At 51.7% G+C, this 27,132-nt stretch overlaps 1 protein-coding gene across 2 annotated transcripts in view; it reads right to left on the bottom strand.

Moving 5' to 3' along the window:
• Positions 1–27,132, bottom strand: part of CALN1 (calneuron 1) — a 188,536-nt gene that overhangs the window by 77,222 nt on the left and 84,182 nt on the right. For both annotated transcript variants that reach the window (XM_068154428.1, XM_068154429.1), the window contains exon 3: positions 20,944–21,087. In XM_068154428.1, coding sequence (XP_068010529.1) covers positions 20,944–21,087 — 144 coding nt within the window. The remainder of the gene's footprint in view (positions 1–20,943; positions 21,088–27,132) is intronic.

Raw genomic sequence — 27,132 nt, 5'->3', positions numbered from 1 at the left:
AAAGAGATTGGCCATTGGAATGTGCTGCCTAGGGAGGTGGTGGAGTCCCCATCCCTGGAGGTGTTCAAGAGGGGATTGGATGTGGCACTTGGAGCCATGGTTTAGTTGTCAGGAGGTGTTGGGTGACGGGTTGGACTTGATGATCTTTGAGGTCTTTTCCAACCTTATTGATTCTATGATATTGTGGCATACCCTGAGGAGAGGACCAGACAATAAAAATGAACAGGTCTGGCTGGGGATGTCCCTGCTGAGTGTGGGGAGGTTGGACTAGATGACCTTTGGAGGACCCTTTCCAGCCTGGACCATTCTATGATTCCCCAGCCCTGGAGAGTTTATAGGCAAGTCACTTACAACTAACAAAGCTCCCAACAACTTTGGCAGGAGGATAGCAGCCATGAGCTTGGCCACAGCTCTTCCTCTCTACAGAGCTGCCAAAGAGCCAGGGCTCTGCACACCCTTTATGGGTCCAATCCCATTCCCCAGAGGAAGGGAGTACAGAGGGAAGAGCCAGATGAGAGCCAAAGGCTTCAAGTTGCACCAGGGGAGGTTTAGGTTGGATATTAGAAGAAACTTCTTCTCTGAAAGGGTTCTCAAATGCTGGCACAGACTCCCCAGGGAGGTGGTTGAATCCTCATCCCTGAAGGCAGAGCTCTGGTGCCAAGGGACATGATTTAGCACCAGCCTTGGTAGAGTTAGAGAATGGTTGGACTCAGGTTGGATCTTAGGAAGAAATTGTTCCCCAGGAGGGTGGTAAGACACTAGAACAGGTTGCCCAGGGAGGTGGTGGAAGCCTCATCCCTGGAGGTGTTTGCAGCCAGGCTGGATGTGGCTGTGAGCAACCTGCTGTAGTGTGAGGTGTCCCTGGCCATGGCAGGGGGGCTGGAACTAGATGAGCCTTAAGGCCCCTTCCAACCCTAACAATTCTATGATCCTATGACTCAATGATTTTAAAAGCCAACCCAAACAACCCTGTGAGTGATGACTCCACAAGGCATCTCACTTCAGCTTTCCATCAGCATCCAGAGCTCCTCAAAGCCCTGTGTGCCCTGCATGCAGAGCGGGCGGCGTAGACGCAGCTTTGGTGCCGTTAGCAGGAAGAAGAGCCTGCTCCTGCCCTTAATGAAGTGAGGCTGTGCAGTCCCAAGCCCCTCCAGTACATCCTGTGTTTTTGCAAAGGAGGCACGTTGCTGTTTGGAGTGTATCTGAGCGTGGTGTTCAATGGTACTTTTCCCTTGGAGAAAGGAAATTCACCTCTGGGGAAAGCTCTTCGCTCTATCTGCTTCTCTGAACAGCATAGCTCGGGGTCTGTCTGCCTCTCCTTCACAGAATCATTAAGGTTGGGGAAGAACTGTTAGATCCTCCAGTCCAACCACCCTCTGGAAGTCCACAGGCACGTCCCCACCTCCAGATGATTAGGCCAGCGGACATGGGTGGATGTTTGAAACCCTCCTCCAAGTCTGGAAGCATAAAAACCCCAGCAACTGTAAGACTCCTCTGGCTGGGTTTTATTCAAATTCAGCTGGAACTGGCTGCATCCACCTCTCCAGGTAGTTGCTGCTGCTAAATTATTAGGTGTAAGAAGTGTCTAAACCCAGCAGACAAAAGCAGATCAATGCAAGGGCTGCTATTAAAATGTCACTATTGACTGCAGCTCCTGCAGCAGCCCTGCGTGACAGCTTTGCCGTGCGGACTGCGCGCCGCTGCTATCTGTCCTTTCTATTTCATTTCATGGGCTCCATCTGAGCAGATGCACTGCTGATTGAAATCTCTCCATGTCCTTATCTTCACAGAAACACAATGTGAAAATAAGCAGAGTCAAATGGGCTTCCTTTGCCAGAACAGTGATCTCCATTCACTGGGCTCTGCCCAGAATTTCGTGAGGAACAAGAATGAATATCCTGGGGGCGAGCCAGCGATGGAGACTCGGCGAGGGAACCCAGCAGGGATTCAGAGTAGCTTTGATCCTGCAACGTGCAAAAAGACCTCATCCAACTGCTATATTTGCTCACACCTTCGGGGCCCAGCACATGCTGAAGGGCTTCTCAGGGCTGCAGCCAGCTGAGGGCCTGCAGGATGTGGAGTTGCTGGAAGGCGTCCAGAGAAGGGCAAGAAAGCTGGGGAGGGGTCTGGAGCACAGCCCTGTGAGGAGAGGCTGAGGGAGCTGGGGTTGCTTAGCCTGGAGAAGAGGAGGCTCAGGGGAGACCTTGCTCTCTCCAACTCCCTGAAGGGTGGTTGTAGCCAGGTGGGGGTTGGTCTCTTCTCCCAAGCAACCAGCACCAGAACAAGAGGACACAGTCTCAAGCTGTGCCAGGGGAGGTTCAGGCTGGATGTTAGAAAGAAATTCTTCCCAGCAAGAGAGATTGGCCATTGGAATGCAATGCCCAGGGAGATGGGGGACTCACCATCACTGGAGGTGTTTAGGAAGAGCCTGGCTGAGGCACTTGGTGCCATGGTTTAGTTGATCAGATGGTGTTGGGTGATAGGTTGGACTTGATGATCTTTGAGGTCTTTTCCAACCTGGTTAATTCTGCATTCAGGCTGAAGCTGCTTCCTGGGACAGCTTATTAAGCAGAAGAGGAAAGGGTTGGGCCCCTCACCACCTGGAAAAACCATCCTTTAAAACATTTCTGGGCTACAAGGAAATGTGTTCCTTCTGCTTCCCCAGGGGAGGCCTCAGTTTATGACATCAAGTCGGATTGTTTCAGTCGCATCACGTTGGCTCACGCTGGGGAAGGTAATGCAAGGTGACAGTGGATGGGGGGTGGTTTACACTGCAGCACATCACTTCAAGGGAAAGGCAGTGACAAAACCGTGCCCTCTGATGGAAATTGGGTTAAATAAATTAACCAGATTAGCAAGGAAACAATTTGCATTTTAAAGAGCTCCTAGCACCTGCCCGTGCATAGCTGTGGTCTGTCCAAAAGGCTGAGCGATTCAGGCTGCCTTGCCCACAATGTCACTTCACCCAGGGGGCAGGGGCAGGGCTTAGTCCAACACATGACTCATGAGAAAGCTGCTGCCAGGGCTCCTGGTCTCTGTGTCTGACTCAGAGCAAGACTCTGGGCAAACCCTTGCTCATGACTTCCCTGCACCTTTGCCAGGGATCATAACTAACTTCACAGGGTTTAATTATCAGCATAATTATAACATTTGCCACAACCTCAGAAGCAAGATGCCATTACCCAAAGCATTATCTCCTTACTCACTGCTTTTTCAATTAAAACTGTTAACAACAAGGGAACTAGACCTCAAAACATTTTGCCTGGTAGAAATAGCCCATGAACATTCATTTCAGGCAGCAGAAAACAAACCTCCCTGCCACCAGGATCTCAGGAGGATGCAACACCATAATGTCGAGACAGGGAACTCACTAATTTGGCTGCAAAATTTCTTTTAAGAGTGTTCAGCACCCAGGAGATTATCAGAAAAACAAAACCAACCCCAACACACAGGCTCCAAGCTGCACCCAGGGCAAGATGAAAAGGCACAGGTGTCGCTCTCCACAACCACAGCATAGAATCAATAAGCTTAGAAGAGACCTCAAAGATGATCAAGTCCAACCTGTCACCACAGACCTCATGACTAAACCATGGCACCAAGTGCCACATCCAATCCCCTCTTGAACACCTCCAGGGATGGGGACTCCACCACCTCCCTGGGCAGCACAGCCCAATGCCTAACAACTCTCTCTGGGAAGAACTTTCTCCTCACCTCTGGCCTAAACCTCCCCTGGCACAGCTTGAGACTGTGTCCTCTTGTTCTGGTGCTGCTTGCCTGGGAGAAGAGACCAACCCCCACCTGGCTACAACCTCCCTGCAGGGAGTTGTGGAGAGCAAGAAGGTCTCTCCTGAGCCTCCTCTTCTCCAGGCTAAGCAACCCCAGCTCCCTCAGCCTCTCCTCACAGGGCTGTGCTCCAGACCCCTCCCCAGCCTCATTGCCCTTCTCTGGACACCTTCAAGAGTCTCAATGTCCTTCTTACATGGAGGGGCCCAGAACTGGACACAGGACTCAAGGTGTGGCCTAAGCAGTGCATAACCAGGTAAAGCCCAATTCCCACACTGCCTGTAGGACCTACAAGCATCAGGCCACCCAGCAGCTCCTGGGAGCACTCAGCTTGAAATGGGTTGGGTAGAGCCAAAAAATGCCTTCCTCCTCCGAGCCATAGTCACGTACAGGGTGCTACAAGCTGCTGTGTGATGAACATATCAAGCATCTGCTTGAGATCTGCATTGGAGGCAAACCAAACCCAGCACACACATCCCCATGGCTGGCTTTGTTGTGCCTCCAGCTGTGCTCCTCACTCAGGAGGAGCTGACATTCAGAATGAGGCTTATTCAGAACTGAACTTTCAGGTGGGTTGAAGGGATGGGAGGAAGGGAAGGACAATGCCAGGCAGGAGCATGTGTGCCTTCTACACGACTCTCATCTTCCCTTGCTCCTTTCCACAAGCCATCCAGCAAGCCCCAAACAACACTGTGGTCAGTGGTGACCACACAGCTCCACCTCCTTGCTGTGCCCCTGGGCCAATGTATAATGTGTGCAGTGTTCCCATCCTCCCCCCTACTCTGACTCCAAGCTCACATAAACTGTTTTACAGAGTCCCAGCTGGTAGGGGTTGGAAGGGATCCTTAAAGATCATCCAGTCCAAACCCCCTGCTAAAGCAGGGACACCCACAGCAGCCTGCCCAGGATCAGGATGTCCAGCTGGATTTTGAGAAGCTCCAGAGAAGGAAACTCCACAACCTCTCTGGGCAGCTTGGTGCAGTGCCTTGGTACCCTCTAAGTAAAGAAGTTCTTTCAGTTCAAGTGAAACCTCCTGTTCTTTAGCAGGAACTCAGCACACTGAAGGAAAATAACCTTGTAGTAAGGAGGGATGGGGCAGAAGCAGGCAACAAGTTACAGCCAGGATGGAGTGGGCTGTCCTTCCCATCCAGTGGTGCCTGCAGCTATTGTCCTCTCCCTGCTCCCACCAGTTACAAACACAGACCAAGTTTGTTAACCCAAGTCCCTGATGGATGAGGGCACTCAGAAATTGCAATAACCTCTCTACAGACTGGGAGAGCAGGGAAACCCCAAGGCATGTGATGCAGGTCTTCTGAGGCAGGTAAAGACCATCAGGTGGCAAGGTGGGTGAGGTCCAGAGAGATTCCAGCCAAGGTGTGGGGCAGATTGCATCCCATCCCTGAGCTACAGAATCACAGAACCAACCAGGTTGCAAAAGACCTCAGGGATCATCAAGTCCAACCTATTACCTAAAACCTCCTGACAACTAAACCATGGCTCCAAGGGCCACATCCAAGCCTTTTTGGAACACCTCCAGGGACAGGGACTCCACCACCTCCCTGGGCAGCACATCCCAATGGCCAATCTCTCTTGCTGGGAAGAACTTTCTCCTCACCTCCAGCCTAAACTTCCCCTGGCACAGCTTGAGACTGTGTCTTCTTGTTCTGGTGCTGCTTGCCTGGGAGAAGAGACCAACCCCCACCTGGCTACAACCTCCCTTCAGGGAGCTGGAGAGAGCAAGAAGGTCTCCCCTGAGCCTCCTCTTCTCCAGGCTAAGCAACCCCAGCTCCCTCAGCCTCTCCTCCCAGGGCTGTGCTCCAGACCCCTCCCCAGCTTTCTTGCCCTTCTCTGGACACCTTCAAGTCTCTCAATGTCCTTCTTAAACTGAGGAGCCCAGAACTGGACACAGGACTCAAGGTGTGGCCTAACCAGTGCTGAAACCATCCAGCAGCCAAGGGATGGTCACTGTTTGTGAGGGGATTCTTAGCAAAACACCAGAGCTGAGCTTTACCCCTGGCTTTAAACCACCTAACCCATTCATATAGCCACTTACAGTGATGCCCTGACTTTTTTTCCTCCCCCATAAATGCTTCCCTTTGATCTTGGCATTAATGTCAAAGAGTCAGAAGGGGGTTAGCAATCATGTGGCTGAACCTTGCATGACTAAATTCTATGACTCAACATCTCTGGCCACATCATCAGAGACAAGGCAGATCTGCTTATCATTACTAGGCAGTTAGCATCGACTGGGTGCTAAGTGCTTCCAGATACCCACTAAGGTTTGCTCTCTGCAAGACACTGTCTCAGTTCTGACAAAAACCAGGCAAATGTGATAATAAAAGGGAACAGCAACTAGATGTGCTGTCAACAGCCCCAGCAGCATCGTGTGAGCCTGGCCAATTGTTCCATGGCAGCAAGAGGAGGCTGAAGGCACCCAGCAACGTCCTTGGGTTCTCTGGGAACCTTTTTTGGTGCCCAGAGACCACAGCTGGCCAGCAAGGGGCCCTGGACCTGACAAAGTCACAGTGTGCACTGTTCACTCACTGGGTGCAGAAAGGCCTTGGGGACTATTTCAGTTTGAAGAGCCCCAACACTGATGTTTGCCATGCTGTGAGCTCACTGTGGCTTCAACCATGGAGCCCAACAAAGCCACAGTGGGGAATAACTGGAACCTGCTCCATGTCCAATACCCATTTATGCCAAGCACACCAAAGATGACAGAACAGCAGCTAAAAGCAATGTGGAGCTGGGAAATCAAACTGTTTTCCAGCTCCACAACACACTGCAGCCCAAGGAAATGTGCTTTGGACCCAGCTGCCCCAAGGAAGGGGCATCTGCACCTCTGAAATATGTCTGCTAGGTCCTCTAAAAAACCCCAATGGGATGGGGAAAAAGGAAAACCACCAGAGACTCAGCATGTAAAGAAGCCTGCAAAACCAACACTGCACTCCCAGGGCTGGACACACATCTGTGCAAGCTGAAGGAACCTCCAGCACTTTTGAAGGAGGACTTACCCTCCTCAACTACTTGCCTTCAACCTCAATTCATTCATATTGGGGTTCTACTTCCAGAACCCTAGGCCAAAGAGGTTTCAAAGTGCCCTTTACTAGAATTAGAATAAACCTTTATTAGAATAAACCAAACCAGGTTGGAAGAGACCTTCAAGATCGTCGTGTCCAACCCATCAACCAATCCAACCCACCCAAACAGGTAACCCATGGCACCAAGCACCCCATCAAGTCTCCTCCTGAACACCTCCAGTGACGGCAACTCCACCACCTCCCCAGGCAGCCCATTCCAATGGGCAATCACTCTCTCTGTGTAGAACTTCTTCCTAACATCCAACCTGAACCTCCCCTGGCGCAGCCTGAGACTGTGTCCTCTTGTTCTGGTACTGGCTGTCTGGGAGAAGAGACCAACCTCTGCCTGTCTACAACCTCCCTTCAGGGAGTTGTAGAGAGTGATAAGGTCACCTCTGAGTCTCCTCCTCTCCAGGCTAAGCAGCCCCAGCTCCCTCAGTCTTTCCTCACAGGGCTGTGTTCCAAACCCCTCACCAACTTTGTTGCTCTTCTCTGGACTCGTTCCAGCAAGTCAACCTCCTTCCTAAACTGAGGGGCCCAGAACTGGACACAGGACTCGAGGTGTGGCCTAACCAGTGCAGTGTACAGGGGCAGAATGACCTCCCTGCTCCTGCTGGCCACACTCTTCCTGATGCAGGCCAGGATGCCATTGGCCCTCTTGGCTGCAGGCTCATGTTCAGCCTACCATCAACCAGCACCCCCAGGTCCCTCTCTGCCTGGCTGCTCTCAGCCACTCTGACCCCAGCCTGTAGCACTGCATGGGGTTGTTGTGGCCAATGTGCAGAACCCGGCACTTGGATCCTCTGACTGGAGCAGTGTGCATGATGCTGGTGTGTAAGATGCTGAGGGGCCTGGAGCATCTCTTTGAGGAGCAAAGGCTGAGAGCCCTGGGGCTGAGAGCCTAGAGAAGAGCAGCCCCAGAGGGGAGCTGAGCACTGCTCAGCAAGAGCTAAAGGAGCTGTGGGGAGGCAAGAGAATGGGGGCAGACTCTTCTCAGTGGTGCAGCATGACAGGAGAAGGGGCAAAGGGCACAAACTAGAACCCAGGAGATTCCATCTGAAGATGAGGAGAAACCTCTTTAGTGTGAGGGTGCTGGATCTCTGGAGCAGGCTGCCCAGAGAGGCTGTGGAGCCTCCTTCTCTGGAGAGATTCCAAACCCACCTGGACATTCTGCTCCTGGGCAACCTTGCTGTGGATGAGCCTCTTTTAGCAGAAGGTTTGGAGTAGATGATCTCCACCCTTCCAATCTTCCTCATACTGGGATTCTGGGAGATGAGCTGTGCACAGAAAATCAAAGCCCTCTCTCCAAGTTGATGAGCTTTCAGCTCCAGCCCAAGGATTTTGTCTCCCCTCAGCCCCTTTGACTTTAAGGGAAGGGAAGGTTGCATTTGCTGGAGGATGTTTAGTAGGAAACATGAAGTGTTTGAGGGCAGGCAGAGCTCTGTAGTCACCTTGTCAGGACACCCAGGAGGAAAACAACAGCCTGAGATACCTCCAGCTGCATTCTTACACCAAACCAAGCTCCACCTTGCCTCTCTCCTGATCCCACATAGGATCTACCATCTGCAGTGGTTTGCTCAGGCTGGATGTGCTGGACAGAGACATAGCAGTAGATCACCCTTAAACCATGCAGGACCTGGAAGAGGAGAGAGGGATTGGGCTGAGCTGAGCTGCTAAATCTTTGCATCTCAGGGAGCAGCAGCCTGTGTGGGGGCTCTTGCAAACTCTGCTGCCAGAGCTCTTCTGCTTTGAAGAAATAATTAAATGCTTGGAAGAGCAGCAGTGTGAACCCTCCTCGCCCTCCATCCCATGGGAGAGCCCCAACCCTCAGCCTCCTGTCAGCTGCTGCCTGTCCAAATGTCTCCCATTGGAGCAGCTCCCTTGGAGGACATAATTAAATATTCATTGGGCTGAAGAGAGACAGAATGGAAGAGGGGGGAAACAAAGAGAGAGGGGGGAATACGTGCATGGATTGCATCGCCCTGCTCAAGGGCAGAACAGGGACTTACACCTGGGCTTCAGATTCCTCTGCAGTAGAATCATAGAATGGTTTGGCCTGGAAGGAATCTCTAGAGGTCACCCAGACCAGTCCCCCTGCAGTCAGCAGGGACATCCCCAACTAGGTCAGGTTGCTCAGCACTCCATCAAGCTTGACCTTGAATGTCTCCAGGGATGGGGCCTCTACCACCTTCCCTGGGCAACCTCTTCCAGGTTTCCACCACCTTCATAATCTGGATAATCCAGCCTGATTGCTTCCCACATCAGCCTTTTCCCTGGCCAGTCTCAGGATAAGCAGGTTCTCCTTCCTCCTTAAAGCCTGCTTGCTTGTCATGGCACTAAATGGAGGCACACCTTTGAAGAGAGATGAGGATCTGCTGTGTGTAGACTGATAAGTATTCACACTTCCACTGTTTTTTTTCCCCTTGGAGTTTGACCTCCAGAGTGCAGCTAGGTGATATATTTAAAGTTAATGAGCTAGTCTTTTGCAGCTTGGGTCCCAGGCACACACAACACTCCTGTTTATTTTTATGCTCTTAATAGCTAGCTGCAGTGACTCTCTGCCCCACTCTGTGTCATTGCTGGTGCCCATAAAGTCACCTGTGCAGTCCCAATGCAGTCTGGGGAAGGCTCTTGCTGCTGTGCCTTGAAATGGTGCAGAGGATGTGCACAGAACAGCTCCAGCCAGGGGATGTCTCCCAGGCTAGGATTTTGATCTCAGAGAGTTGAAGGTCAGGGGAGAGCAGTCGGACTGCCAGCCTGACCCTTCCCCCAGCAGGACCCAGGCATTTTCTGCCTAATTACAGCCTCAATCCAGAACTTCAATGAGAGCTTAGGGAGAAGTCTCTCATAGAACTTTTGACTTTGAAAACAGTTTTAATCATAGCCTCCCAGGACATCTAATGATACAAAGAGACAAAGCTCCACCACGGTGCTGGCACAGCTATTTCACAGTGGGGAAACTGAGGCATGGAGCATCACCTCCCCAGATAGTACCAGATTAGAGGCTGCCAGCAGAGTCAGGTACTAGACCTCCCTTGGCATGGGACATGCAACCAGGCCCCAGGATGGAGAAAGACAACAACAAAGCCTCTCCTGTTTCCAAAGAGTTCTCTTTGCACTCCCTTGGCGTTTTGTGCCCCAGAGCCCCCTGCAGAGGGTCTCTGATGTCCCCTAACAAACCATACATGTAAAATACACAATCTCACTGAGACATACACTAGCTTGGAAGAGACCTTTAGAGGCCATCTGGCCCAGCCCCCCTCCAGCAATCAGGGCCACCCCCAACCAGAGCAGGTTGCTCCAAGCCCCATCGAGCCTGACCCTGAATGTCTTCAATTTCTCCTTCCTCCTGCTCCTTGGGAACAGCCAGAGCATACCCACCAGCCACTATCTTCCTGTCCACCAGCTCTGCCACACATCCCACTGCCTTAGTGACTTTTGTGAGGAAGAACTTCAGTGGAGCTGAAGGAAAGAGTGAAACATCTCCACCGAAGCCCAGCTGCCCCTTGAGGGCACCTCCAGGTCCTGAGGTTTTAGGAGCAGCAGTGCAGAGCTCTGCTTCAACAACAGCCACCCAGAAAAGGTTAGCAACTTGTGCAGACATATTGCTGGGGGAGGGCAAATTCCATGGAGCCTGAAAAGCTCAGAGAGCCCAGAAAGATGGAGCTGGGGGTGCATCCACCTAACCCTGAGAAAAAGACCTTGAAAGATGCTCTTGTTGACAGGCAGTTGGCTCGTCTTGCAAGGAAGAAGAAATGGCTGCAGAGGGCTTGTTTGCTTCCCCATTAAAAACAAAGATCTATTAACTCCCCATGTTTGCCCAGGAGGAGCCTGTCTGGCAGCTGCCCTGAGAGACAGTGATGGAAGAGGAGTGAGGGCTTTGCCTCTGTGGTGCCACATGTGAAATGCCCTGAGCTCCACCATGAGCACTAAACCAAGCAGGATGCTGCTAATGCCTGGCAAGAAGAAAAGGCCAAGAAAGCTGCAGTAAAAAAAAACCAATCCACCAGACAGCTGCCCAGCAGCATGCCAGCTTCATGCCAGCCCTAGGAAGCCACAGGATGCCCTCATTACTGGCCCTGTAACCAAGCATCTGCAGGAAAGGCACTGCAGAGACCACAGAGCGCGGCAGCCTCCAGCGTGGCCACTGCTAGCCCTTGTCTCTTCCAACCCCAGGGGCCTGGATCTTCTCCCCTGTGCAAAGGCAGACAACAAGCAAGACAGAGAGGGCTCATTTGGCAGGTCTGTGCTGAACTGCTACCAGAGAAGCCTGCAATGCACTGGCTTGGAAAGGATCTCTAAAGATCATAGAATCATACAATCAACCAGGTTGGAAAAGACCTCAGAGATCACCAAGCCCAACCTATTACCTAACACCTCCTGACAACTCAACCATGGCTCCAAGTGCCACATCCAATCCCCTCTTGAACACCTCCAGAGACAGGGACTCTACCACCTCCCTGGGCAGCACATCCCAATGGCCAATCTCTCTTGCTGGGAAGAACTTTCTCCTCACCTCCAGCCTAAAATTCCCCCTGCACAGCTTGAGACTGTGTCCTCTTGTTCTGGTGCTGGCTGTCTGGCAGAAGAGACCAACCCCCACCTGGCTACAACCTCCCTGCAGGGAGTTGGAGAGAGCAATGAGGTCTCCCCTGAGCCTCCTCTTCTCCAGGCTAAGCAACCCCAGCTCCCTCAGCCTCTCCTCACAGGGTTGTGCTCCAGACCCCTCCCCAGCCTTGTTGCCCTTCTCTGGACACCTTCAAGTGTCTCAGTGTTTTTCTTAAACTGCGGAGCCCAGAACTGGACACAGGACTCAAGGTGTGGCCTAAGCAGTGCTGAGCACAGGGCACAAGGACTTCCCTGACCCTGCTGGCCACACTCTTCCTGATGCAGGCCAGGATGCCCTTGGCCTTCTTGACCCCCTGGGCACACTGCTGGCTCATCTTGTCCAACCCCCTTGCAGTAAGCAGGTTGCTCAGAGCACCTTCAACCTTGAATGACTCCAGTGATGGGGCTTTCACCACCTGTTCCAGCATCTCACCACCATCACAGCAAAGAGCTTCTTCCGTATCACAGAATCACCAAGGTTGGAAGAGAGCTCAAAGATCATCTAGTCCAACCTGTCACCACAGACCTCATGACTAGACCATGGCACCAGTCCAGTCTAGTCCAGTCTAAATCTACCCTGCTCTACTTTCAAACCATTGCCCCTCATCCTGGCACCACCTGCCCTTGTAAAGAGGCAAGTTCCACCTCTGCAAGTTGTAACAAGTCATTGCCTTTGTCAAAGGGGTCAGGAGGAGCAAAATCACATCCTTACTACCCAGGACTTTAATTATTTTTGCTTCCCATGCTCAGAGAATATCAGGAGAGCTCTGTGTGCATCACAGCAGCTATCAGACAGCTTGACACAGCTCTGAGACAACCAGCAAGGCACAGATTCATTAAAAAAGAGGAAGATGTGCTCCCTGTGGCACACACTCTGACACCAAAAGCATAACACCAGGATATTGCATTGGAAGGAATAAGTAAAATCAAACTAGGACACAAAGAAAGAACATGGCTGAGTTAGTCATGAGGAGTTGGGTGACAGGTTGGCCAATCTCTTCTCCCAAACAACAAGTTATAGGAGAAGAGGAAGTCATAGAATCATAGAATCAATAAGGTTGGAAGAGATCTCAAAGATCATCAAGTCCAACCTGTCACCCAACACCTCCTGACTACGAAACCATGGCTCCAAGTGCCACATCCAATCCCCTCTTGAACACCTCCAGGGATGGGGACTCCACCACCTCCCTGGGCAGCACATCCCAATGGCTAACAACTCTCTCTGGAAAGAACTTTCTCCTCACCCCCAGCCTAAACTTCCCCTGCCACAGCTTGAGACTGTGTCCTCTTGTTCTGGTGCTGCTTGCCTGGGAGAAGAGACCAACCCCCTCCTGGCTACAACCTCCCTTCAGGAAGTTGTGGAGAGCAAGAAGGTCTCCCCTGAGCCTCCTCTTCTCCAGGCTAAACAAGCCCAGCTCCCTCAGCCTCTCCTCACAGGGTTTGTGCTTGAGGGCTCTCACCCCTGTGACTCTATGAACCAACCTACAGACCCCCTGGCTCTGCAGAGGACTCTGCCCTGCTGGGAGTACAGGGGGGACACGCTTCAGGGAGGGAATTGCTATTCAGTGTTTGCTCTTGTCCTCTTTATTCACAGTGGCTGCACCCAGGCACTGCATCCCAGACAGGATTTGACATTACTTATGAACCTCTTCCCATTTAGTGAGCTGCAAATCTGAGTAGCTTCAGCAGCCACAGTAATTACTCTTCATTCTTCACAGCCAGGAGACAATAATATGATAATCTGCCTCTTACAAATCAGAGCAGGCAGGAGGAAAGTGGCCTCTGTAAATAAAGGCAAGTCTCATCCAATCCATCTCCCCCACCAAACTTCTCAGCCCAGCAACACACTGCAAAGGACAGCCACGCTGAAATGCTGCTAGATCACTTCTCACATAGCAGAAGCTGAGTGCAGAGGGCAAGCCCAAAGTCTGCAACGACCTGGCCATGCTTCCTCCCCCCCACCCCCTGTTAACTTTGCACTTTAAACACACAAACTGCTCCTGGTCTCCTTCCAGCATTAAACACACAAGGAATTATCCAGGGCAGTAAAGTGGAGGGGGGAAAAAAAGCCCAACAAACCAAAACCGAAGGGCAAAAAAAGAGAAGAGATATAGAGAGAGACAGAAGGAAGATGAAATGTTTTCAACCTGTCAATGTCACCATTGTTTCCTCTCCCCAATTCCCTGCTCCATATATCACAAAGTCATTTAGATTGGAAAAGACCTTCAAGATCACCGAGTCTGGGCTCTGGGTAACCTGATCTAGTCGAGGGTGCTCCTGCTTACAGCGGAGGGGCTTGGACTAGGTGACCTTTGGAGGTCCCTTCCAACCCAGACCAGTCTGTGATTGTGAGTCCAACCAGCAACACTACTCTACCAAGTCCACCCTTAAGCCAACAGCCCCAAGCACCACACCTGCACAGCTTTTAAACACCTCCAGGGATGGTGACTCCACAACCTCCCTGGGCAGTCTGTTCCATTCTTGCAGTGAGGAAAGGTTTCCTGATGCCCAGCCTCAACCTCCTCTGGTGTAGATTGAAGCCATTCATAGGATCATTGGATCACAGGATCATCAGATCATCAGATCACTACAAATTGTTTATTACAGTACAAACAGGGAATACTTTGATCAAGCTAAAGATCAAGGCAACGAGGCTGGGGAGGGGTCTGGAGCACAGCTCTGTGAGGAGAGGCTGAGGGAGCTGGGGTTTCTTAGCCTGGAGAAGAGGAGGCTCAGGGGAGACCTTCTTGCTCTCTCCAGCTCCCTGAAGGGAGGTTGTAGCCAGGTGGGGGTTGGTCTCTTCTCCCAGGCAAGCAGCAGCAGAACAAGAGGACACAGTCTCAAGCTGCACCAGGGGAATTTTAGGCTGGAGGTGAGGAGAAAGTTCCTCCCAGAAAGAGTAATTTGCCATTGGAATGTGCTGCCCAGGGAGGTGGTGGAGTCCCTGTCCCTGATGGTGTTCCAAAAAAGCTTGGATGTGGCACTTTGAGCCATGGTTTAGTTGTCAGGAGGTGTTAGGTATTAGATAATAGGTTGGACTTGATGATCTCTGAGGTCTTTTCCAACCTGGTTGATTCTATGATGCTATGAGCCTGAGGGGCACCTTGTGTGTCATGGTATGGCAGGGAAGGAGTGCTGCTGTGGGAAAGTGCTGACTCTGTGGTGCACTGGGTGATGTCTCCAGTGCCAGAGGCCTGAAACTGCCTGAGGTCTTTTCCAACCTGGTTGATTCTATGATTCTTTGATCATAAGATCATAGAATCATAGAATAGTTTGGGTTGGAAGGGACCACCAAAGGTCATCTAGTCCAACCCCCTGGCACTGAGCAGGGCCATTCCCCATTGGATCAGGTTGCCCTCTTGTCCTATCACTTGCTGCTTGAGAGAAGAGACCCACCCCCACTGCAACCAAGAGCCAGTGGCAAGCAGCTTGGGGCTTTACACCATTTGCAACTGGGCTTTCTCTCCCCTGTGTGCTTCAGTGCTCAGGAGGATGCCTCAGCTGCCTTTTCCCTACGCCTGCTGACACATCACCTAATGTGATAAAAGGTAACAGCTCGCCTGTGGGCTGCTGGAACCAGCTCGTCTTTAGCTTGATCAAAGTATTCCCTAGTTGTACTATAATAAACAACCTGACACACACTGGGGTGGGTTGGGTTTGGTGTGGTTGGGGGGTTTTTTTCCCCCTCCCCTCCCTTCCTCTTGAAGTTAGCCTGAAGTTATTTTTCTAGGGGCCTGCAAACCAGCTGCTCCTCTAATTAGTAGCCTGAGTGCTTATTTTATTCCTCAGATAAAAGTGTCTTCTGTTGTAAGGAAACACTCTGACACTTCACTCACACATTCATCTATTTTATTGCTTAAGGAGCAGGCAGCCCAGATAAAGCAACACATTTAATGTGCCATTTCCCTGCAGTTTTTGTTAACATTACTGCCAATTGGAAGAATTTACAAATAATTTGATGTGCTTTCTCCCCCCCCTCCACCCTCCTCCCTCTTCCCTTCCTCTCCATCACATCAATATATAAGATGCTTTGCTTCCTGCATGCTGGCAGAACGTTTCAGGTCACTCTCCAGACTGCAGACAGAAATGGAGGCACCTCTCAGCATCTGCAGTGTTTGCATCCATGCAATACCTAATTGTGGCTAAGAATAAAGCAAATCAAGGGTACCACAAACCAAGGCAAGAGTTTGACCTCTATTTCCACACCAAAAGCACTGTGTCCCTATAAGGCACAGGACACTGGAGAGATGCCCAGCTACAGTGAAGGACCTACTGCTGGCACATGCTCATGGAATCAGAGAATTGTCAGGGTTGGAAGGACCTCAAGGATCAGCCAGCTCCAACCCCCCTGCCATGGGCAGGGACACCTCACACCACAGCAGGTTGCTCACAGCCACGTCCAGCCTGGCTGCAAACACCTCCAGGGATGAGGCTTCCACCACCTCCCTGGGCAACCTGTGCCAGGCTCTCACCACCCTCATGGGCAACAACTTCTTCCTCACATCCAATCTCAATCTCCCCATTTCTAGTTTTGCTCCATTCCCCCCAGTCCTATCACTCCCTGGCACCCTCAAAAGTCCCTCCCCAGCTTTCTTGGAGCCCCCTTCAGATACTGGAAGGCCACAATTAGGTCAGTTTGGAGCCTTCTCTTCTCCAGACTGAACAGCCCCATCTCCCTCAGTCTGTGTCCATAGCAGAACAGCTCCAGCCCTCTGCTCATCCTGGTGGCCCTTCTCTGGACACCTTCCAGCACCTCCAGATCCTTCCTGTAACAGAGACTCCAGAACTGGCTGCAGTGCTCTCACCAGAGTGGAGTAGAGTGGTCATGCACCACTTCCACCAAGATGTAAGCAAAGCTTTGGCTTAATGTGAATCTCATGCTTTGACATGTGTTGGAACCCCCATTCCTTACATCCCTTCATAGAATCAGAGAACTGTTTCTGCTGGAAAAGCCATCAAGTCCATCAGCCCCACACCACCATGGCCATCAAACCACGGCCACAGGTGCCATGCCCACAGGTTTCTTGAACACCTCCAGGGATGGTGACTCCACCACACCTCCCTGGGCAGCCTGCCCCAATGCCTGAGCACTCCTGTAGCAAAGACATTTTTCCTAATGGCCAATCTAACTAGAATGAGGATGGCTCCAGGCTGGCAAGCAGAGCAAGACCTATTTCCCTGTGTACAAGCAAATGCAAGCTGAAGGGAGGCTGATGGTAGCACTCAAGAGCCACAGAGCAATACAAGACCTGGGAAGAGTTCCTGGGCAAATTCCAAGCTGTGCAATTGCCACTTTTCACTGAAGTTCAGGCAGCATTTCCCAACTACCTTTTGCCTTCAATGAATTATGAACTGTGCCTTCACTTCTGCTGTGCCTTGGGAGGCTCTCTGCGTGTTACTGAGCAGCTGCACGCTACGGTCCCAGCAGCAGCTCTCCTTGGGTGCCCCTGGAGTTCATCTCTACCTCATCCACAGAGCCTGGTGAGATCCTCTGTGGCAGAAGGTGGCACACAGGTGTGAAATGCTCCTGTCACATCGGGTTATGCTCAGCCACAAAGCCATGCCAGCATACACCGAGTCTGCTCCTCTTAAAAACATGTTTTGTCCAACCTAGCAGCCCTGCTCACTCAGCATGAACCTCTCCTCAGCCTGACCTGGACAGGGCTGAGCTTCCCTCCATATTCCTGCAGCAAACAGCATTTGGAATGAACCCCAGATTCAGACCAGCTCTGGTTGCTCACTGCTTGAAGCCCATCAGTTAAATAAGCCATGGCAGATGCAGCCACTCTGCCATGCTGCAAGGTGAAGGCACTCCCAAGGTAGTTTCTGATGCAAACCATCTGTCTGCACTAGGTCTGCTCAGGCTGGTTCAGATTAAGTATAAGCCACTGCCAATTGTATTACCTCATTATTAGCAGACACTGGCAGCAGCCTTGCAGGGGGAAACGGACGTCTGGCTGCGCTTCCCGGCACACCATAACTCATGTCAGGTGCTGGGAGATGCTCAGGAGGATCACCATCTCCTCCACGGCTTTCCTGACCACAGGAGACTCCTCCCTGAATGTGACCTTTCATCCAGCCCGGGCTTCCCACCCACCTGATGCCGAGCCAAAGCCTTGGGAAAACTCAGCAGCCCTGAAGAGGAGCAGGCAGGAAGGAGGGAAAGGCTGTGCCTGGGAGCGCAGGGCATGGATGATATCCCTGGGAGCTTGCTGGGTTGGAGCCCTGCTACTGAATGATGCTCACACAGAGAGGGAGAGGAAGGAGGAAGCTGCTGCTGGTTCTCTCACTACACATTTCAAGTTACAAAACCATAGAATCATTTTGCTTGGAAAAGGCCTTTAAAGGTCACTGAGTCCAACAAAGTCCAAGTTAAACCTCAGGGAAAAAATGAAGACAATCCATGGGAGAAAAAGTAGCCATAGGCCATGGAATATAGATTCAAGCCATAGAGGTATATATAATGCAAGCCTTAATTCAATCTGCAGGCAAAGTAAATCTTTCACATACTATTCCACTCTTTACTCAGCGCCTGAGGAATTTCCCATTACTCTGCCTCTTTGTTTAATGTATGGCCCATTTGACCTGCCCGCGGCAGCTCAGGCTTGTCTGCAGCCTCCAAACCCTCTCCTCCAAACTCTCCAACAACAGGCAGCTGAGACGGGAGGACAACAGAAAAAAAACATCCACCCAGCACAAGCAGGCTGTCTCCTCGGAGCTGCTGGAAGCGGTGAGCTGGAAGAGGTGGAGGCTCAGCTCCCATCGCTGCCGCAGAAAGCGCACCGAGCTCCCGGCAAAGCCTCCATCAGGAATTTGACACCTCCCATCTGCAGCCCATTACTCTTAACGTTTTGAACTCCACCTCTCCGATTACAGCTCCCTGCGCACCAGGAGCGTATCCCAAGCCGTGCCAAAGTCTCGAGTCTGCGAGACTGAGAGGCAGGGAACAACTGGAGGCGAATCAAAACTGGAAGCCAAGTCCCCAGCACTCTTTTTTTTCCTCTTCCCCCCGCCCCAAGCAGGGATTTGCAGTACAATCCCTCAGGAACTGGCATGGTGCTGAGTCTGGCCCTTGCAAAAGCTAAAGGGAAATCACTTGGTGTGCTTGGGCAGGGCCAGCAGAACAGAACAAGGTGCAGACAATAATTTTTTTGGAGGAAACAACAATAAAATAAAGCCTTTTAAAAGTGATGGATTTTCTTTTTCTTTCCTTCTTTTCTTTCTTTTAGGAATGAGATCATTTCCACAAACCATCTTCTCTATCTGCCAGCTTCTGCACTGCTTTGGCTGCCTGTCTAGGGGAGATGCTGAACACCTCAGAATCACCAAGGATAGAAGAGACCTCAAAGATCATCGAGTCCAACCTGTCACCCAACACCTCATGACTAAACTGTGGCACCAAGTGCCACATCCAATCCCCTCTGAACACCTCCAGGAATGGGGACTGCACCACCTCCCTGGGCAGCACATCCCAATGGCTAACAACTCTCTCTGGGAAGAACTTTCTCCTCACCTCCAGCCTAAACCTCCCCTGGCACAGCTTGAGACTGTGTCCTCTTGTTCTGCTGCTGGTTGCCTGGGAGAAGAGACCAACCCCCACCTGGCTACAACCTCCCTTCAGGGAGTTGGAGAGAGCAAGAAAGTCTCCTCTGGGCCTCCTCTTCTCCAGGCTAAGCAACCCCAGCTCCCTCAGCCTCTCCTCACAGGGCTGTGCTCCAGACCCCTCCCCAGCTTTCTTGCCCTTCTCTGGACACCTTCCAGCATCTCAACATCTTTCCTAAACTGAGGAGCCCAGAACTGGACAAAGGACTCAAGGTGTGACCTAAGCAGTGCTGAGCACAGGGCACAATGATTTCCCTGCTCCTGCTGGCCACACTCTTCCTGATGCAGGTCAGGATGTCATTGATGGTCTTGGCCACATCAGCTTGCCAAGGATCCCACTTCAGACCAGGGCTGCATCCAGCACCCTGGTTTGCTGTGATGCCTTGTACACAGCATCTCCACCTCACCATGGCCACCTGCAGAAGGGTGGGAGAAGGTTGGATCTTCACCTCAGCTTCCCTGCACTTTTCAGGCATCAGGAAAGTCTCCTTTCCTGCTCTGACCAAGGACATTTTAAAGGCAGGCTGCTCACTGTGATCAGCCCTGATTGTAGCCTTGCAGCAGTTAAAAAGTCCCCCCTGGCTCCAGCATCCTGATGCTGCCTTTCTCTTCCCGTTAATGGTGGGTTCTGTTTCTTTTATTACCTCTCAGTAATCGTTTGACGAGCTCTCACAGCAGGACTTTGCTCAAAATTATTCCACCCTGCTAAACTTCTCCTTCCCAACCCATAAACACTCCCTTGCAACACAGCACAGCTCCCATCCACGGCATCTTTTCCTTGCAAGGACTGGTGAGGCCACAGGACTGGGCACCTCTGGCAGGATGAGGTGCTCAGGTCATCTCCCAGCATCACAGGGCCAGATGCTGCTCAGGAAAGCAATGAGAGAGGCTTCAATAGCCTTGCAAAAGACCAGGTGCATGTTTGCAGAGCAGGCTTCCAAAAGCTGCTCTGCCTTCACCCAGCTGTAGCAGTCACAGAATCATAGAATCAATAAGGTTGGAAAAGACCTCAGAGATCATCAAGTCCAACCTCTCACCCAACACCTCCTGACTAACTAAACCACGGCACCAAGTGCCACATCCAATCCCCTCTTGAACACCTCCAGGGACAGGGACTCCACCACCTCCCTGGGCAGCACATTCCAGTGGCAAATAACTCTCTCTGGGAAGAACTTTCTCCTCACCTCCAGCCTAAACTTCCCCTGACACAGCTTGAGACTGTGTCCTCTTGTTCTGGTGCTGCTTGCCTGGGAGAAGAGACCAACCCCCACCTGGCTACAACCTCCCTGCAGGGAGTTGGAGAGAGCAAGAAGGTCTCCCCTGAGCCTCCTCTTCTGCAGGCTAAGCAACCCCAGCTCCCTCAGCCTCTCCTCACAGGGCTGTGCTCCAGACCCCTCCCCAGCCTTGTTGCCCTTCTCTGGACACCTTCAAGTCTCTCAATGTCCTTCTTAAACTGAGGAGCCCAGAACTGGCCACAGGACTCAAGGTGTGGGTCACCTAAGAATTGCTCAGGCTACCCCCTGCATGGGTTGGGTTTATCTGTGGGAGGCTGATGGCTGACAGTCACAGAATCACAGAAGGTGAGGGTTGCAAGGGACCCTAGCACCTAGTGGGGGTCATCATCTAGTCCAACCCCTCCTGCCAGAGCACAATCACCCAGAGCAGGCTGCACCAGGACAGGCAGGCTTTGATTGACTCCAGAGATGGAGACTGCCCTTTCCTTGCTGCGGGGAGAGGCAAAAGTTCACAGCTTCCTCTCCAGACCTTCCTTGGTGGCCGTAAAGGATTTGAGCCAAAACCAGGGGGTGCAACGCGCTGGGAAAGCCCCTCCTCCACCAGCAAGAGAGAAGCAGCAGCAGGGAGGACTCACCATCCATGTCAAGGCGTTGCATGATGATGGCCAGCTCCACCTCACTGGGCATGTATCCCAAGGAGCGCATGGCCATGCCCAGCTCCTGCTTGGATATGAAGCCATTGCCGTCCCTGTCCAGCACACGGAAAGCTTCACGGATCTCTGCAAAGAACAAGGGAGAAAAGAGAAGCTGTCTGTGGTGGGCTGGGACTGCTTAGGGTGTGCAGGTGTGACAGTTTAGGCTGTGCCTTTAATCAAAGGATAGCTGCAGAGCTCTCTAGCTAAATGTTTGGGGGTAAAAAAGGAAAACAAAGACTAATCCTGAACGAATTTCAGTGGTAGATGCCTGGGATGCAGGGTTATGAATTTCACATTCTGTCCCAGCCTGTCTTTTGTTGCTTGGCCAGAATGCATGCTGCTGACCCTGGACTGAAACTGAGAGGAGAAACAGCTAACTTTTCTTACCAACTGCTTTGAGCTAACAGATTTCCCTTAATGTCCTTTTGTCACAGAATCAGTCAGGGTTGGAAGGGACCACAAGGCTCAGCCAGTTCCAACCCCCCTGCCATGGGCAGGGACACCCCACACTACAGCAGGTTGCTCACAGCCACATCCAGCCTGGGCTTAAACACCTCCAGGGCTGGGGCCTCAACCACCTCCCTGCACAACCCATTCCAGGGCTTCACCACTCTCATGGGGAAGAACTTCCTCCTCACCTCCAGCCTCAATCTCCCCACCTCCAGCTTCATTCCATTCCCCCTAGTCCTATCACTCCCTGAGATCCTGAGCAGTCCCTCCCCAGCCTTCTTGTAGCCCCCTTCAGATACTGGAAGGCCACAATTAGGTCACCTCATAATTAGTCACCTGAGCAGCTGCAACTCCTTCAGTCTATCCTCACAGGAGAGGTGCTCCAGCCCTCTGCTCATCCTCGTGGCCCTTTCTCTGGACACCTTCCAGCACCTCCAGATCCCTCTTGTAATAGGGGCTCCAGAGCTGGATGCAGTACTCCAGGTGGGGTCTCATCAGAGCTGAGTAGAGGGGGAGAATCACCTCACTTGACCTGCTGGCCACACTTCTCTTCACAGTATCACAGTATCACAGTAAGGTTGGAAGAGACCTCGAGGCTCATCGAGTCCAACCTGTAACCTATGCAGCCCAGGATCTGATTGGCTTTCTGGGCTGCAAGTGCACACTGAGAGCTCATTTTCTCTCTCTCTCTCCTTTTTCATCTAATTAACTGGACAGAAAGGGAAGGGGAAGAGAGTTTGGGGGGGAACCTGAGGTGGGATTCTCCTCAGGAGGATTTCTGTGTGGTGTTCTTTCCTGTAGATTCCTCTATGATGCTGTAAATGCAGTGTGCTTTGTACCTATTCATCGCATTGCAAACACAGCTTCGCATTCACTTCTCTGGCTGAGTTTAGCTGGGCTTCATGTGGGTGTGGGTGGATTAAACCATCTCAACCACTACAGCAGGTAATGATAGGACTAAGGGGAATGGGAAAAAACAATAGAAATGGGTAGATTCGGGTTGGTTGTTAGGAAGAAGTTCTTCCCCCTGTGGGCTGGAGCTGCTCTGCTCTGAGGACAGGCAGAGTTGGGGTTGTTCAGTCTGGAGAAGAGAAGGCTCCGAGAAGACCTAATTGTGGTCTTCCAGGATCTGCAGGGGGCTCCAAGAAAGCTGGGGAGGGACTTTTGAGGGTGTCAGGGAGGGATAGGACTGGGGGGGATGGAGCAAAACTAGAAATGGGTAGATTCAGGTTGGATGTTAGGAAGAAGTTGTTCCCCATGAGGGTGGTGAGAGCCTGGCACAGTTTGCCCAGGCAAGTGGTGGCAGCCTCCTGCCTGGAAGTGTTTGCAGCCAGGCTGGAGGTGGCTGTGAGCAACCTGCTGTAGTGTGAGGTGTCCCTGGCCATGGCAGGGGGGTTGGAACTGGTTGATCCTTGAGGTCCCTTCCAACCCTACCAATTCTATGATTCTAAAAGTCCCTGCATCTGAACCCCTGGGCTGCAGAAGCAGCATGTATTGTATTGCATTTGGCAGGGGGCTTGGGCCAGAGGATCTCCAGAGGTCCCTTCCAACCCTTACCATGCTATGATTTTTTTCTGCTATTCATGACACCTAAATGCTCAATTCATGGCAGGGTCATCATGATGTGCTCATACACATGTATACACATCTCTGTGCAGTCACACCTCCACAGCTCCATGGAGACAGACAAATTCACCAGCATCCACACTCCTGCTGCCTCTTTTCTCTGCTAAATATCGTTGGAAAAGGATTCAGAGTCACAGACTTGTTCTGGTTTAAGATGATGCAGTCCAACCATTCTCCTACTCTATCCAAGGCTGGGGCTAAACCATGACACTCAGCACAGCATCTCTGCCTCTTTGAAACACCTCTAAGGAGGGGCATCCAATCATTTCCCTGGGGAGCCTGCTCCAGTGTTTGAGAACCCTTTCAGTGAAGAAGTTTCCTCTAACAAAGTCACTGCACAAGGAACTCTGGTTTTGTTCTGCAGCATCTGACCTGGACTGCTGTAGGGGAACCATCCTGATCTACAGTAAAGTCTTGCAGACCTTAACCTCCTTCTCTAGAAGCATTTCCCCAAGCCTTTCAGACTGTCCACAAGGCAGATCTAATTCCACATCACACAGGCAGACCAAGCTCTAATGTTCTGCAAACAAGTTCTAAGTTTCTTCTTCTCTGTCCAGAGCAGGACCATGAGAATGATCACAGGAGTGGAAGCCCTGCCATATGAATAAAAATGCCCCTGTGCTCAGCACTGGTTAGGCCACGCCTGGAGTACTGCCTCCAGTTCTGGGCCCCCCAATTTAATAAGGCCATTGAGACACTTCAACATGTCCAGAGAAGGGCAAGAAAGCTGGGGAGGGGTCTGGAGCACAGCCCTGTGAGGAGAGGCTGAGGGAGCTGGGATTGCTTAGCCTGGAGGAGGCTCAGGAGAGACCTTCTTGCTCTTTCCAACTCCCTGAAGGGAGGTTGTAGCCAGGTGGGGGTTGGTCTCTTCTCCCAGGCAAGCAGCACCTGAACAAGAGGACACGGTCTCAAGCTGTGCCAGGAGAAGGTTAGGCTGGAGGTGAGGAGAAAGTTCTTCCCAGAAAGAGAGACTGGCCATTGGGATGTGCTGCCCAGGTTGGTGGTGGAGTCACAGCCCCTGGAGATGTTCAACAAAAGCTTGGGTGTGGCCCTTGGAGCCATGGTTTAGTTGTCAGGAGGTGTTAGGTATTAGGTAATAGGTTGGACTTGATGATCTCTGAAGTCTTTCCCAACCTGCTTGATTCTATGAGAACTGAGTCTTCTCATCCTTGAGAAGAGAAGGCTTAGGGGAGACCTTATTACCATGTGCCAGTACATAAAGGGTGGCTAGCAAGAAGATGGAGATTTCATTTCTACAAGGAATCCTAAGGAAAAGAGAAGGGGCAATGGCTTCAAGATACTCTTAGGGAGATTCCCATTGATTTCCAGAAGAAATATTTTCCCCAGAAGAACAGTTGGACATTGGAACCATCTCCCAGGAGAAGCAGTGGCTTCCCCTACTCTGGGCAGCTCTAAGACTCGGCTTCACTGAGTGCTGAGGCATCTCAGCTACACTATCGCTGCTGGGGTCCCTTCCAACCTGGCATGCAGCTCTGTGAAGGGCAATGGTGGGGTGCTGAACGCCTGCTCTGCAGGGCACAGAACTCTGCAGCCCAAAGCTGGCTGTGCAGGCTCTCCCTTGTCTGACAAATGTGGATGGACACCTTTGAAACCATCCCCGGGCAGCCTCCATCTCTCACTCCTCCTCGCAGCTCTGCTCTAATTTATGACTGGGTTACAGCAATAAACAGCCTCAGATCAATAAAAACGCTGACACCATCAAAGGAATCACTTCCATCATTCTTCCTCAGCCTGCCTCAGCTGCTCACATCTGACTTTGTTTTGCATCTTAGCTCTGGCACGTTCCCCCCCCCCTCCCCAGCCTTTGAGAGCCGCACGTGCGGCACACCGCAGGACCCCCCACACGTCCACCGCCTCCACAGCACCTCTGCACCTCCCTGCTCCTCACAGACTTCTCAACTTGAAACCCCACCACCAGATCTGGCTGTTGCAAATGTCAAACTGAGAAATGTTGATATTTCAAGCCACCTGGGAGAGCCTTGACAGGGTTTGGTTGGAGGAGGCAGGGGGATGCAAAAGAGGTGCTGGTTTCTTAGTCCTCAGTAACTGGTCTTGGCACCATGCTGTGGAGAGGGAAACACAGGATGCTCTGCCCATCTCTCATTGCAAATGGGGATACAGGAAAACCCACTGCAGCTTTGCTTAGGGGAGAATAGAATAGAATAGAATAGAATAGAATAGAATAGAATAGAATAGAATAGAATAGAATAGAATAGAATAGAATAGAATAGAATAGAATAGAATAGAATAGACCAGACCAGACCAGACCAGGTTGGAAGAGACCTTTGAGATCAAGTCCAACCTATCACCCAACACCATCTGATCAACTAAACCATGGCACCAAGTGCCTCAGCCAGGCTCTTCCTACACACCTCCAGGGATGGGGACTCCACCACATCCCAGGGCAGCACATCCCAATGGCCAATCTCTCTTTTTATGAAGAACTTCTTCCTAACATCCAGCCTAAACCTCCCCTGGTGCAGCTTGAGACTGTGTCCTCTTGTTCTGGTGCTGCTTGCCTGCCTGGGAGAAGAGACCAACCCCCACCTGGCTACAACCTCCCTTCAGGGAGTTGGAGAGAGCAAGAAGGTCTCCCTTGAGCCTCCTCTTCTCCAGGCTAAGTAACCCCAGCTCCCTCAGCCTCTCCTCACAGGGCTGTGCTCCAGACCCCTCCCCAGCTTTGTTGCCCTTCTCTGGACACCTTCCAGCAGCTCAACCTCTTTCCTAACCTGAGGAGCCCAGAGCTGGACACAGGACTCAAGGTGTGGCCTAAGCAGTGCTGAGAACAGGGCACAAGGACTTCCCTGCTCCTACTGGCCACACTCTTCCTGATGCAGGCCAGGATGTCCTTGGCCTTCTTGGCCACCTGGGCACACTGCTGGCTCATGTTCAGCCTACTAGCAACCATTCCCCCCAGGTCCATTTCTGCCTGGCTGCTCTCCAGCCACTCTGTCCCCAGCCTGTAGCTGGGGTTGTTGTTGCCAAAGTGCAGCACCAGGCACTTGGACTTGTTGAATGCCATCACAACCCACCAGGAGCTGGCTTCAGTGACGTCTTGGCTAATAGGTTATTAAAAGCTTTGCAATCCAAAAGCTGCTTCTAAATCAGCTCACATCAAAGTTCACCACCTCCCTTGGCACCACCAGTGTGTGAGCAAAGTCTGCTCCAATTTCCATGTGCTGCTTTCTGCCAGGTGTGATACCCTGCTGACGTGCCTGGGCACCTCCACGACCTCCTGCTTAATTCTTCCCCACTGCTCTTGGTGATCACAATGAGATATGATCCATTTTTAATCCAGCCCAGAGAGCCCACAGATGCAAAAAGTGGAAAAGCCTCTTAACACCCAGAAATGTTGGAGCAGGTCTGCAGTAGCTACACTTTGAGTTCAGGTATGCAGCAACTGTGGCTTCTTCAAATTGAAATGCTTCACCTTGACTCCCTGCCAGCCCAAGCTGGTGTTAAGACCTGAGAGGGCTGTTGAGCAGCCTGCTGAACATGAGCCAGCAGTGTGCCCAGCCGGCCAACAGGGCCAATGGCATCCTGGTTTAGATCAGCAATGGTGTGGCCACCAGAACCAGGGCAGGGATTGTTCCCCTGAGCTCAGCGCTGCTGAGGCCACACCTCAAATCCTGGGTTCAGTTTTGGGGCCCTCACTCCAAGAAGGACATTGAGGGGCTGCAGCAGGACCAGAGAAGGGCAGCAAAGCTAGTGAAGGATGCATAGAAAAGGTCTGGGGAGGGGCAGCTGAGGGAACTGGGATTCAGCCTGGAGGAAAGGAAGGTGAGAGGAGACCGTCTGGTGCTCTACAACTCCCTGGAAAGAGGTTGGAGCCAGGTGGAGGTAGGAATCTTCTCCCTACTATCAAGTGACAGGACAAAAGGAAACGGCCTCAAATTGAACCAGGGGTGGTTTAGGTTGGTGATTAGAAGAAACTTCTTCACTGAAGAGGTTCTTAAAGACTGGAACAGGCTGCCCAGGAAGATGGTCCAGTTTAAGAAGGACTTTGAGACACTTGAAGGTGTCCAGAGAAGG

Source organism: Melanerpes formicivorus, unplaced genomic scaffold (genome assembly GCF_026170545.1).
Source record: "Melanerpes formicivorus ecotype bairdi unplaced genomic scaffold, bMelFor1.0.p_v2 SCAF_29, whole genome shotgun sequence".
Classification (NCBI taxonomy): Eukaryota; Metazoa; Chordata; class Aves; order Piciformes; family Picidae; genus Melanerpes; species Melanerpes formicivorus.
This window is presented reverse-complemented; position numbering and strand designations above follow the sequence as displayed.